The 12,341-nt window shown below is 50.4% G+C and overlaps 1 protein-coding gene across 2 annotated transcripts in view; it reads right to left on the reverse strand.

Moving 5' to 3' along the window:
- The window catches only part of NMNAT1 (nicotinamide nucleotide adenylyltransferase 1), a 20,130-nt gene continuing 7,789 nt past the window's right edge, over positions 1-12,341 (reverse strand). For both annotated transcript variants that reach the window (XM_037165720.2, XM_053660352.1), the window contains 4 exons: positions 5,773-5,943; positions 4,672-4,855; positions 2,472-2,614; positions 1-2,143 (listed from right to left, as the gene is read on the reverse strand). In XM_037165720.2, coding sequence (XP_037021615.2) covers positions 1,731-2,143; positions 2,472-2,614; positions 4,672-4,855; positions 5,773-5,887 — 855 coding nt within the window. In that variant the 5' untranslated portion in view covers positions 5,888-5,943 and the 3' untranslated portion in view covers positions 1-1,730. The remainder of the gene's footprint in view (positions 2,144-2,471; positions 2,615-4,671; positions 4,856-5,772; positions 5,944-12,341) is intronic.

Below are 12,341 nucleotides of genomic sequence, written 5' to 3' on the forward strand. Positions count from 1 at the left end.
TACATTTGATCGTTTTATTTAACAATTCAATTTCCTTTTGTAAACTGTGGGTTCAGATCTCATTATACAATGGCACAATTTTAAGTATTTTTTCTCAGCAGCTGTACCTCCTTTACCTAGAGTGATGTAGGTATGAAATACAAATTGCAAAAGGTAAATTATTCTATTTTCATTAAAATTTTAACTTTAGTCCTGTTTCTATCCCAGGACAATTTTCATAAAACTATCCTGTAAAAAGTCATTTCTGGTCTTTTTGCTTTACCAATTGGTAAAACTTCCACAAAATTTTAATCAGTATCCCACCCTATAACAAGCTTGCATTTTTAATATAAAGCTATGACCTTATTATTTGGGAGTTCTACTCTGGTTAGTGACCATACAAAAGGACACAAAGTGAACAAGTGTTTGAAAAAAGACCCCTTTTTGTCCTGACTGGTGTGGCTCAGTAGATTGTGCACGGGACTGTGAAGCAAAGGGTCCCTGGTTCGATTCCCAGTCAGGGCACATACCTGGGCTGCAGGCCAGGTCTTCAGTAGGGGGTGCATGAAAGGCAACCACACATTCATGTTTCTCTCCCTCTCTTTTCCCCACCCTTCCCCTCTCTAAAAAATAAAGTTTTGTGTGTGTGTGTGTTTTTTAAAGACCTCTTTTCTGCTTAAATTCACAAAAGGAGGATTCACAGTGGGTTGGAACAGACACAGCGGGGCTCTTCAGAGACCCAAGCTTTGGCCTGAGCCGAGAGCTTCTACACACCAGTCCTCAGCGCCCAGAACCTGGAGCTGAGCCTGCTGGGCTGGCCCAGCGAGGCGTGTTCCATTTTCAGGGTCTCCGTTTGTCTTTTGGTTAAGCGACTGATAAAGGCTTAGAGCCCTGGCACTGAACACAATTCTTGTGAATGGACCTCATTCTCTGGGGTCCTCTCTGTTCCAGGTGGTGGGACATCATCTCTGAAGCGGCTCCTGAAGACAGAACGACGGTGGCCAGCCGGTGGGGGCCGGGGGCTGGAACATGAGCCAGCCCAGGGCTGCGCTGTGGGCCCGTGTAAAGAACCTGAGGCAGAGGCTCTCCCCTCGGGGGGCATCGGAGATGCCTGCGCACCTTTGTGAGCATTCCGGCACTGGGACCCCACTCTGTGTTTCCGACGGCAGAGCCCCGGGCAGGCATGTGTCTTGGTGATGCTGAGCCAGCCACTCCAAAGGGTGCCGTTGGCTTGTGCCTGAAGTTCCTGCCGGGCACGTTCACAGCGTGTCTCTGCACATCTGGAGGGGTCCGATCAGCCGTGCCCCCTGCAAGATGGCCATTTTAAGAACTATTGCTCTGGCCACGCTGGGCGACAGCTGCCCAGAAAGAGGCATGCTGAAATGTTCTTCAAGTGGACTCTGGCTTTTCCTACTCTGCTCCTCTCACGTGGCAAAGCCAGGATGTCCTTTGTGATTTCTTATTTATAGTTAGCTTGATGAAACAGTCTTCGGGTTTTAGTGCTGCTGATCTGTTGTTTTAAGGGTAGAAGGATTTGTATGTTCTAGAGAGAGAAGAAAAAAAGGCCATCATACTGAAAACATTCAACTTAGCCACTTCTGATAAAGAGAAAAAATATAAACCTGACTTTCATTCACTACTGATTTTTACCCCACTTTTAAGCTTTAGTTCACGAAACAGGCTCACACATCCTTTCCCCAGCTGCTAACACCCATAATTGTTCCCAACCCCCCAAAAGGGAGTCCAGAACTTCACGCTGTGGTGTTTGAGTTAGTGTCTGCAGTGTTCCTCTGCAAGGGGGCCAGGACCACCCCGACATTCCTCTCCTCACTCTCGGAGCTGTACAAGTTGTGCTTTTCAATGTATTCCCAGACAAGGTCCGGGACCAAGTAGCGGACGCTCTGGCCCCGTCGGAGGGCCCGCCGGATCTTGGTGGATGAGATGTCATTGGTGATCCACTCGTTGACCAGGTGGATGTTGGGCCGGTGCTTCCACAGCACGTCGGACTCATAGATGAACTTCTCCGCGTCGTTCCCCACCCGGGTAATGCATATGATCCCGTAGTCCCCCACGATCTTGGCGATGTCCTCACTCTTCCACAGGTTGGGGACGCCAAAGGACTCCAAAATATCCGCCCCACACAGCAGCTTTACCTTCGGCACACCTGGGGAGGAGAAGGGGGCCCTGCCTCAGGTTCGCCTTTCTGGTAACAACCTGAGTCCAAATGAACGTGTGTGTGTGTGTGTGTTTCTGGAAAGAAGAGTCATAGTTTTCATCGGACTCCGATGCTCAGAAGAGACCCGGGACGTCTAAGTTAAGGACTAGTGCAGGGGACTGGGCTCCGGATGCCGTTTACTGCCCCAACCTCTCGGGGCAGTAAATGCCATCAAACTCTCGGGGGCATTTTCCAGGCACCCACACGTACTAAACAGAAGATGAAAACAGGAGAGGGGCTGGCTCAGCTCTCCAAAGTCCTGGTAAAACATACAGACCTTTTGTTCTTGGCTCTGGGGATTTTTTCTGACTAACTTCTGATCTTTGTTCCGCCCACTTCCTCTTCCGCCCCGGCCTTTCCAGCACAGGTGAGTCCTGCTGGCGATCACAGCCCCCGGCCTCCAGCTTCTCTTGATGGTGTCTGTGAAACAGGGAAGCAACAGGACGTTCCTCATCGCCCCCCCCCCGCCCCAAGTGTCGTCCATCTGCAGGTGCCCAAGAGCCTCCGATGCAAAGTTAAAGGTGGGGTTCGAGTAAAAACTCTAAACTGCAGGTGAACACGTGCCTGGTCGGTCAGAGAGCATGCCGGCCGGCACCCTGGAGCCCTGGCTCCTGAGAGCGGAAAGCAGGGAGAGCCCTGGGAGCACAGCAGCACTTGGCCGCCATTCCAGTCTGAGCTTCATGTGTCCGGATCACAACAGCGAGAGTTAACATTCCTTACTGTGTGCAAAGCACCACCCTCAACCCTCTGCATGGATTACTTGAGTAAATGTTAGCACAGCGTGTTATAGATAATAACATTTATTATTCTATGAATTCTATAGAAATTCTCTTCTGTCATCATCACCATCCCCATAATGGAGGGAGAAGCTTAGAGCCCCAGGACACGAGAGGCATCCGGTAACTCCTGATGGAGTGCATGTTTTGGCTCTCACAAGGCAACTATATTATTGCCGCCGTCACTCCAGAGTTGTTTATTATCTGCTCTGAGAGAGGACGCTGATTGGCCCAGCTCATCTGGCTTATAAGTAGCAGAGGCCGGATTTGAAAGCTCGGCAGTCTGGCTCCGAGCCCACACTCCTGACCGCTGAAGAGTGCGGCTTGACCTGTGACCGGAGAACCACAAGGCCACGGGTAAGGGCCTGGAGCAGGGCAAGTGCCCGAGGCCTAAAGGAAGGGCCTGCCAGCAGCATCTGCGCATGACTTCATTCTGGCAGGCAGCCAGGTGCCCGGCGATAAGTAACTGCAGTTATTCAAGTAACTGAACCACCTGTGGAACTCGCTCCGGGTCCTGGTGCTCCTACATCCCTTCTCTCTTGAATTCTTGAGCTGGAGACTGTAAGGGGCACCAGGTTGGTAGGAGCCAGGGGAGCCGGGCAGGGCAGGGAGGCAGGGGCCTGGTGCCTGACTGAGTCTCTCCCCTCCCCGCGGAGCAGGAAGGGAAGCGGGCCTGCCGAGAAGCCGCCGAGCTGCTGCCATCTGCAGGCTCCGGGTTTAATTCTGCCCTGAACTCGTTTCCCAGGGGTCCTCGCGGCGGCTTCTGGACGTGACCGAGATCCTGCCGAGGAGACTCACTCGTGAAAGATGTGGAAGGAAGAAGGGAGACAGAGGCCACCTTTCGGCAGCTGTGACACCGGACAGGCAATATTACAGAGCGAGCGTGGTGGCCAGACTCTACACTCCATCATCCTGTCACTGACAGGAGACAGACGGGGACGGTGAACAGCAGGAGGGCGCGGCAGAGGCAGGAACAGTCTCCTGAACTCCAACTGCCACTGAGGAGGTGTGACCTTGAACGAGTCCTGACTCCCACTCGTCCAGCCTTAACACTTCGCCTAAACACCCATGTCCCTCTTGGCGTAAAACACTCACAGTGGTTTCCAGTTCCTATGTGAATCCTAATTGACGCGGCCAGAACCTGAAGGTTCGGAATTCTGAGAACGGACACCAGATAGAAAGGTTTTTCAGAAAGCCCTTCTATTTCACACTCGAGGAAATGTCAAGTGATAACTAGCCGTTACTCACTCTGCTTCCTGAGCCCTGAACTGGAACTGCCCCAGAGGTGGAGGCCCAGACCTGTGACAGCCCCACGCGCTGTCATGGAAGCAGCACGCAGAGACGGGCTCGGCGGCCGTCAGGCACCACGGCTCCCCTTCCTTCAATTACCCGCCCCTCTTTCACACCCAAGAAGATCGATGACAACCATCACCGCACAGCTGGGCCTTCCTCTGTGTACACCCTCCAACAGAGGGAGCCACAGGGACAAGCAGGCAAACATCTCCCGACACCATGAAAGATGTAGAGGCCCAGGAAAACCAACTGCGTCACATGACCTCCCACGGGAAGGGCACCGCCCTGGCCTTCCCACCCCGGGGCCGGCTTCGTGCGTCTGGGTGCGGCCCTAAGATGTGGCGAAAAGCCGAGAAGGCCCCCAGCCCATCTCCTGAGAACCAACAAAGCTGATTCCTCCACAGGTACCTGAGCACCTTCGCAGTCTCGGTCCACTCCTTCTGCAGACTCTCCCAGCTGTCCACGCCCACCCAGCTGGAGTTCTGGGTGGCGAGCTCGGCCATGACAACCCGGTGATGGGCAGGGATGAGTCCTTTCTTCTTATACGCATCGCCAACGGGAGAAATGATGCCTCTGATAACTCTGTATTTTCCTGCATGGAGAGTTAGGCTTGACATGAGGTACAGCAAGTTGGATTTTACACACAGGAAATACTATCACCACCATGTTTCATACTCAAAGATTCCCTTTCTTTTTTAAACAGGGCTTCAGGTTCATTCATTCATTCACTTACAACTGTGGTAAAAGAGACATAACACAGAACTGCCTTGTAAAACGCCCTAATCAAGCTGCACGGCCCACCCAGCGTGTTGAGAGAGCCCAGTTCTCCCCAGCCTCTGACACTTGACCCTGGGAAGCTTAAAAAATTTTGTCCACATGATGGGGAACACAGATGTCATTTTTAATTTCAGTTCCCTGATTATCAGTGAGTATGAGCACCCATCCCCCTATCTGTCAGCACAGACCATGTTCATCCATGTAATGAAGTAAGTCTCATGTACAGGGGGAAGAAAAACGGTTTCCTCGACCCTTGTAGGGTCCCTGATGGGGCCGAAAATTAAACCGAGAAGGAGATCACTAAGAGAAAAGCATACACATCTATTTAACATAAGGGTTGCACAGGAACCTTCACAAGGAAATGAAGACCCCGGGAACCAGTTAAACCCGAGTATTTCGGCTTTGATGACAAGTAGACAGGGCCACGAGCACGAGGGCAGTGCGGCAAATTCAGGGGAACTTGTGAAGGCCCGCTCACTGCGACTCTACTCGGCCTCCCTGTGCTTTCAGAGATGACCACTCGTTCCTCTCCTCCAGTACCGGGCGGCCACCTCTCCCGTGAGGGTTTTAGGACCTGCCTCAGGGGAGAGGCGGGGGAGGAGGTCAGAGCGGCCCTCCTGATTCTGCCAGTTTCTCAAAGACCTTCAGCTTAAAGTATCCAATATGCCACAGGGCCGCACTGCAGGGGAGCGTGTTCTGAGCCCCGTCGCTGCCTTCGGTTGCTATGCCTACCTGTCCCGTTCATGTAGTCTTTGGCCAGCTCGAACAGCCTGAGGTGCATGTTGGTGATAGGGTTAAAGGAACCGCAGGCAAGGAGAACCACTTCTGTCTTCTCTGAATTCTCCATGCTGAGAATTTGCGGTTGTTGATCTACACGGCACGCTCCGACACCTCCCTTGTTGTCTACAAAGGAAAAGAACGTCAGTTACGGGTCTTCCGACAACCTTCTGTGTTCTCACTCCAATCAGATGGGCTGCTTCGAAGACTATGAATTGCACGAGTGGCCCCATTTCTCCACCCTCCCTTTTCGGTGTGAATGTGCCGCCCCTCCCGTAGAGGATGGGGATCTCCTCCCCACGCTTTGTGACTTGCTTTGGCCAAAAGAATGGGGCAGCTGTGACCATATGCCGGTGAGGCTTTGCACACTTCCACTTTCTTTTGGTTTCCTGCCTCTGCCATGAAACTGGCCCAGCCCGCTGGGGGGTGACAGAGCGTGGGGGGAGCGCTGCGGTCCTGCTGACAGACAGCCCGCCACTACTTAGGTGGCGGAGGCCACGCCGGACCAGCTGGACTGCAGCTGGCTCTGGTGAGATCAGCTGAGCCTGGCCTGGGTCCCCAACCCACAGCTGACCCTAGACTCGGAGCAAAGACGCATGTTCACTGTTGTAAGCGACTGCAGTTCTGTGATTGCGGCCAGTTAACCATCATGGTGACAGTGTTGTCCCCCAAACGCCACTCCCCAGCAACCGGGCGGCCTCTAAGTCAATGTGATCATGTGACCAGTCCACCAAATGATAGCTTACAATTACAAACCTTTTCTTTTCAAAAAATTTTTAAAGATGTTATTTATTTATTTTTGGAGAGGAAGGGAGGGAGAAAGAGAGGGAGAGAAACATTGACGGTAAGAGATACATCTATTGGTTGCCTCTCACATGTCCCCATGCCCCCGACTGGGGACCTGCCCCCAACCCAGGCATGCGCCCTGACCGTGAATCAAACTGGTGACCTTCAGGTTCGCAGGCTGGCGCTCAATCCACTGCGCCACAACAGCCAGGGCAAAAACTTCTTTTTCACATAAATTATTCCATTTGATCTTTCCATAAACTTACTGAAGTAATGCAAGACATCTGACCTAAAAATGTCATTAAAAACTTTTATTAAATGAATGTAGATTGAGAAATCACTGGGTGATAAAAGTCCATAACGAAAACCATATCATCGACCACGTCCCACTCACCAAACCCTCTATTCAGCTCCCTAAAGGCAACCACCGTTAACTTTTTCAGCTATTTCTTTTGGCAGATTCTACCATCATTATATACCATATGCTCTTAGTGCTATTCCTCAATTCACCCAGTGTAAACAGTGTCTATTTACTTTCTCTTATGATCTGTGAGGATGGGCGCTCGTACACCCCCACTCTCCTCTCCCAAACTTCCATATCTTCTGGAGGGCGGGCCCCTCGGACAACAGTTCAGGCTTCCCCCACTAGGTGAGTGTCGTGGGAACCCATCTGGATCAGTGTGCCAGCTGGTGTTGTTGTGAGAGGCTGCTTTCAGCTTCAGAGAATTTTTTTGGGAAGACTCTTTCAACATGTTTGCCCATTTGATAATGGGTGACTTATGAGAGCACCTGCCCACATGGTGCTGAGTGTTCAGCAGTTTTTGACCAAAAAACAGCATGACCCCCGTCCCTATGCTCCCTATTCACCCAGTCTCACCCCGGGTGACTTTGTGTTTGCTTCCCCAGGTGAAAAATGTCTTCAAAGCAAAACGTCTTGCCGATGTGGGAGAGGTGAAACACAAAACAGCGGAAGGACTAAAAGGCATCAAAATCAACAAGTTCAAACACTGATTTGAGCAGCAAAAGAAAGTCTCGATAGGTATATTGCATCCAATGGAAAGTACTTGGAAGGCAATTGAAGTTTAAACATGTGAGAATAAATACACCATTTTTGAAAATCATCTTCTCCCAGAATTTTGAAGGTACCACTTCTACATTGTAGAGCAAACAGCAAAAACTCTGAAGTCACATTCGCTTCTGGGTCCTTTCAGTGTGACTTACTTATTTTCTCCCTTGAAGCTTGTAAGGTCTCCTCTTTGTTCTGTGTCCTGAAATTTCACACTGATGTCCTCTAGTGGGGACATTTGTCCCTCCATTCTGGGCACTGAGCAGGCCCTTTACAGCTCAAAAGCTGTACCTTCCACTCGAAAACCAGCTGTGAACTGTTCCACCCGTGACCTCCTGCCGCCCCTTTTCTCTGTTCTCTTCAGAAATACCTCTTCGTTAGAGTGGGGGCACCCAGACTGGGCTTCTAACGGTCTTACCATTTCTCTCCTATTTCTACCACATGCTCCCACTTCTGGGTATTGACTTCATCCTCCAGCCCATGTACTGAGCTTTTCATTTCTGCTATTAATTTCTCTGTGTGCTCCTTTTCATGGTATCCTGGTCTTGATTCATCAAGGCATTATCCTCTCCTATCTCTCTACCAATATGAATGATGTAGTTTAAATTTCCTTCCACATTAGCCAATACGAAGCTCTGAGTGTATAGGTGGGGCCTTGCCAATGGGCCTCTCGGGGGGGTAACCTGGCCGTCAGTAGCGCAGTTCTGTCCCTGGGACCGGTCAGATTTCATAGAGAAGTGTCAGCCAGTCTCCCGCCTGGGCAGTGTAATGGTTGGGAGCTTACGCCCCCAATTACTTATGTTCACTGGAGGATCCCGGGCAACCTGACCCTGACCACTTCTTCCTTTTGTCCCAGTCTTCCTTTTCTCAGTCTTAAAGCAGAAAAAATAACATTCTCTGTTATTTTCTCTTAAAACGGAGGCCTGAGCGCTTCAGTTTAAGTGGTCATGGGATGGACATAAGAAACATTGATTCAGTAAATATTTGAGGCCTTCTGCAAACAAAGCGCAGGGGCAGGAACCACGGGGACATTAAATCACTGACAGTATATAAAGGAGCGAAAGGTGGCATTAAAAAGTGAGTTAGTTGGTAAGAGCGATCGACATGTCGTACCTTCAGTCGCCTCAAGGGTGAAACCAGCATTCACTTGGGGCTTGTTCCCACACATCCCCTCCCTAACCCCGCCCCCACTCTCAGACTAAGTACTGGGGTGTTATGGGGCCCATGGCGAATGCAACATCCCTGCAGCACCCTGCCCAGCGCAATCTCCTGGACGAAGGTGGAGGGCGGGGTTCCAGGTACTGTCCCCGGGGGAGACTGAGCTGTGAGCCGCAGATCAGGGGGCCTGAGATCAGGAGGTGCTGGCTCCCAGGGGAGCGGCTCGCCCACAGGGAAGGCTGGGACAAAGAGCTCGAAGCCGCTCCCTGACCTTGGGGATGAGCTCAGGTGTCCAGGTGCTCCCCAGGGGAAGGGCTGGGGATAGGGGTGGAGAAGCTGATCTCTCGGCTTAGAGAAAGCTTTCTCCCTTGTCACATTCACGACCTGTCTCAAATGTCCAGCTCAGTCCTATTACTTCACTGTAGATACAACCAACCTGAGCTCAGACTAAACTTTAGACCCTCGGAGCCGCAGGGGAATTAAGTTACTGTGGGCACCAATCATAGCCCAGGGTGGGTTAAAGGCATAGGGATCTGTCCCTGGCCAAGGGAGAGTATGTCCTCTGCAGGGAAGGGGGACGGGGCAGGTGGGGAACTGGGGAAGGGGTCTGAAAGCTCTAACAGGGCTGTTGGGCACCCTCCGTGACCGCTCCAGGCGCCAGGACCAGGACACCATGATTCACTTCTGTCTGGCCCACACGGCGTACCAGGTGCACCTCTCGCTGCCACCATCCTATCGGCGCCGGCTGTAAGTGTGCCTTCCCGTCCGCAGTCTGAAAGTTTAGCTGAAATTTACTTCCAGTTCCCAAGTTCAACTTCACTGACCTTCTGGGGTTTTAAAAACATTGGTGTGTCAAAATGAACAAAACATTCTGTAAACATTTCAGTTTCTAAAACATTAACTTTTTCGGAAAGAATAGGAATTGTTTGGCCTTTCTTGCCCCATTTCAGGATGTTTCATGCGCTGACTTAAAGAGTGTGGCTGACTTGGCCACCTCTGGAATTTGTGCCTCTAAAAAGAAGCCATGCCTTTTAAAACGACTTCAAGCACGTAACCATGTTCTAGTCCTAACAATGTGCTATTGATTTAAACAGTCTGGCAGTATATTTTGAAGTTGCCTGTTTGTTTTTTTTTATTTTGAGTGCCTCCAGTGGGATAAATATTAGTCTTTGGAGGGTAAATCAGATTTCTACAAATATCCTGAAGTCGCTCGGTGCTAGACCCAATTAATAAAATAGTCTAAGAACTAACGGAGTGTATGGTGAAGAAAGAGAAGGGGGAAGATGTTCTTATATGCAACTACATACATGTAATCTCAACAAAATTCCAAAAATGTCTGAAACCAAGGTTCCAAAGGCTCCTTAGAAACCAGTGTCAAAAGCGCTCACGACAGTGGGAGCCGGATGAACGGCAGCCACTTTTCGTATTTTTATTGGCACGTTCTTACACTCAATTCATCTTGGCTGTATTTAAAACTTCACCTCTGCCGTTTAAGATCCCATTATCCTGAAACAGAACCTGACTGGTTTCTTGAAGCCATTTCACCACTGAACAGACGTAAACTGTAACTCACTGTGCCCCACAGCCAAGTGACAGTGTCCTTGCTGGGGACCGCCGCCCTGCTCCTCCAGTTCTACGTTCTGCTCAGGTAAGTGCTTTCGGCAGCCCGCCCCTCACCGGCAGCCGGGCCTGCCTGAGTCTCACCTGGGGAGGAGGCTGGGGTGCGCGCTGAGACCCCCACTACGTGCTTCACTGCAGCCTGCCCCATTGTGTTTGCCCCTAGTACCGACGGTTGTCACCTGCTTCACCTCTTGGAAAAGTCAAAAATCTCAATGCAGCGAGAGCCACTGGGTTTGGGCAGACTGGGTTTAATTTTTAATCAGCACTTATTTCTTCTAGCAGAAGAAGAGATGGTGAGGGCCCCCGACGTTTCACTTTAAGGATTCCCTAGAGACCAGTCCCAGGAGCCTGGCAGCGGGGCTGAGAGCGGCAGAGGCAACCTTCAACCCAATTACGACTTGACCTGTTATTTCAGATTCTCCGTGGGAGACTAGTCTGCGCAGGAAAACTCAGCCAGCTAACGACCTTCTCATGGGGCAAACGAAGTGGATGCAGTGTGGCGCATCCAAAACAACACAATCGCAGTTCTGAGCACCCTGATAATCTGAAAGTATCTGAAAACGGAACCCGCCCCTGAAGTGGCAGAGAAGGAAGGGGAACTGCGGCCTCGCTGTAATTAGCCTGCCGCAGACCTGCCCGCTGCTGTTACGGGAGGCAGGCTCGTGTGCTGTAACGCTCATGTCTGCTCCAGCAGGCCAGGATTTCTACAAAACAGTTTTCACCAAAACGATCAATTACTAGGAATTAGAAAAATGGCAAACTTTATTTGTCCACTGATTATGAATATTAACAACTTTTTTTAATTTAAAGATTGTATTTACTTTTAGACAGAAAGAGAGGGAGAGAAACATCAACGTGTGGTTGCCTCTCACGCACCCCTTACTGGGGACCTGGCACAACCCAGGGATGTGCCCTGACTGGGAATTGAACCAGCGACCCTTTGGTTTGCAGACCACCACTCAACCACTGAGCCACACCAGGCAGGGCTGAATATTAACAACTCTTAATACTGCTTGTGCTAAAGGGACGAGGTTCTTAAGTGAGTTGCCTGGAGCCAGATGAACCTGGTGCCAGGCCGGGGTTAGCATTCGGGGGGTGCAGTGCCTCCCCGTGTTCCGCCTAGAGCGGATTTCTGCCAGTCAGTAACATGTTAATTACAACCCAGCGTGTTGATTTCTAGGCCCAGTTCTTCCCAGTACTGCAGCCAACCTCTCCTAAACAACTTGGTCGGCAGCATCATCTTCACCTACTTCACAATTGGTAAGAGGGCAGGCACTCTGCCCAGCATTTAAGTGTCTACTCGGTGGGGGAGACAGGACTTCCTGTTTTCAGGAGCTCTCAGACTGAAACTTCAGCAAAAGCCCACGTTTGCAAGTCAGATGAAGGAAATTTTTAAAACTTCCTTAGTCGCGATTTTGGTTGTTCTGTGATTTGAGTATGAAACCACGTTAAGTTTAACTTTTTAAAGATTTTATTTATTTATTTGTAAAGAGAGGGGGAGGGCGGGAGAAAGAGAGGAAGAGAAACATCAGTGTGAGGGAGAAACATCGATCGGTTGCTTGCCTCTCGTATGTGCCCCGACCTCGAGTGAGCGACCCAGGCTTGTGCCCTCATCGGGAATCAAACTGGCAACCTTTTGCTTTGCAGACAATACCCAACCAACTGAGCCCCACCAGTCAGGGCCCAAATTAAGTTTAAATACAAATATTTCACGTCGGTGTTATGAAATCCTTTACGGTCATATAAATACAGCAGATCTATTCACTCAGTCAATAAATAGTTACTGAGTAGGTATGATGTGAGTAGAAGACCAGGGATCTTGACAACCGGAAGTCAAAAAGTGATGAGTTGTTTTGTTTGTTTTTTTTAAATGAAGATCTAGAAACTGAGTGCC

This window comes from Artibeus jamaicensis, unplaced genomic scaffold, assembly GCF_021234435.1.
Source record: "Artibeus jamaicensis isolate MK-2021 breed Jamaican fruit bat unplaced genomic scaffold, CSHL_Jam_final scaffold_847, whole genome shotgun sequence".
Classification (NCBI taxonomy): Eukaryota; Metazoa; Chordata; class Mammalia; order Chiroptera; family Phyllostomidae; genus Artibeus; species Artibeus jamaicensis.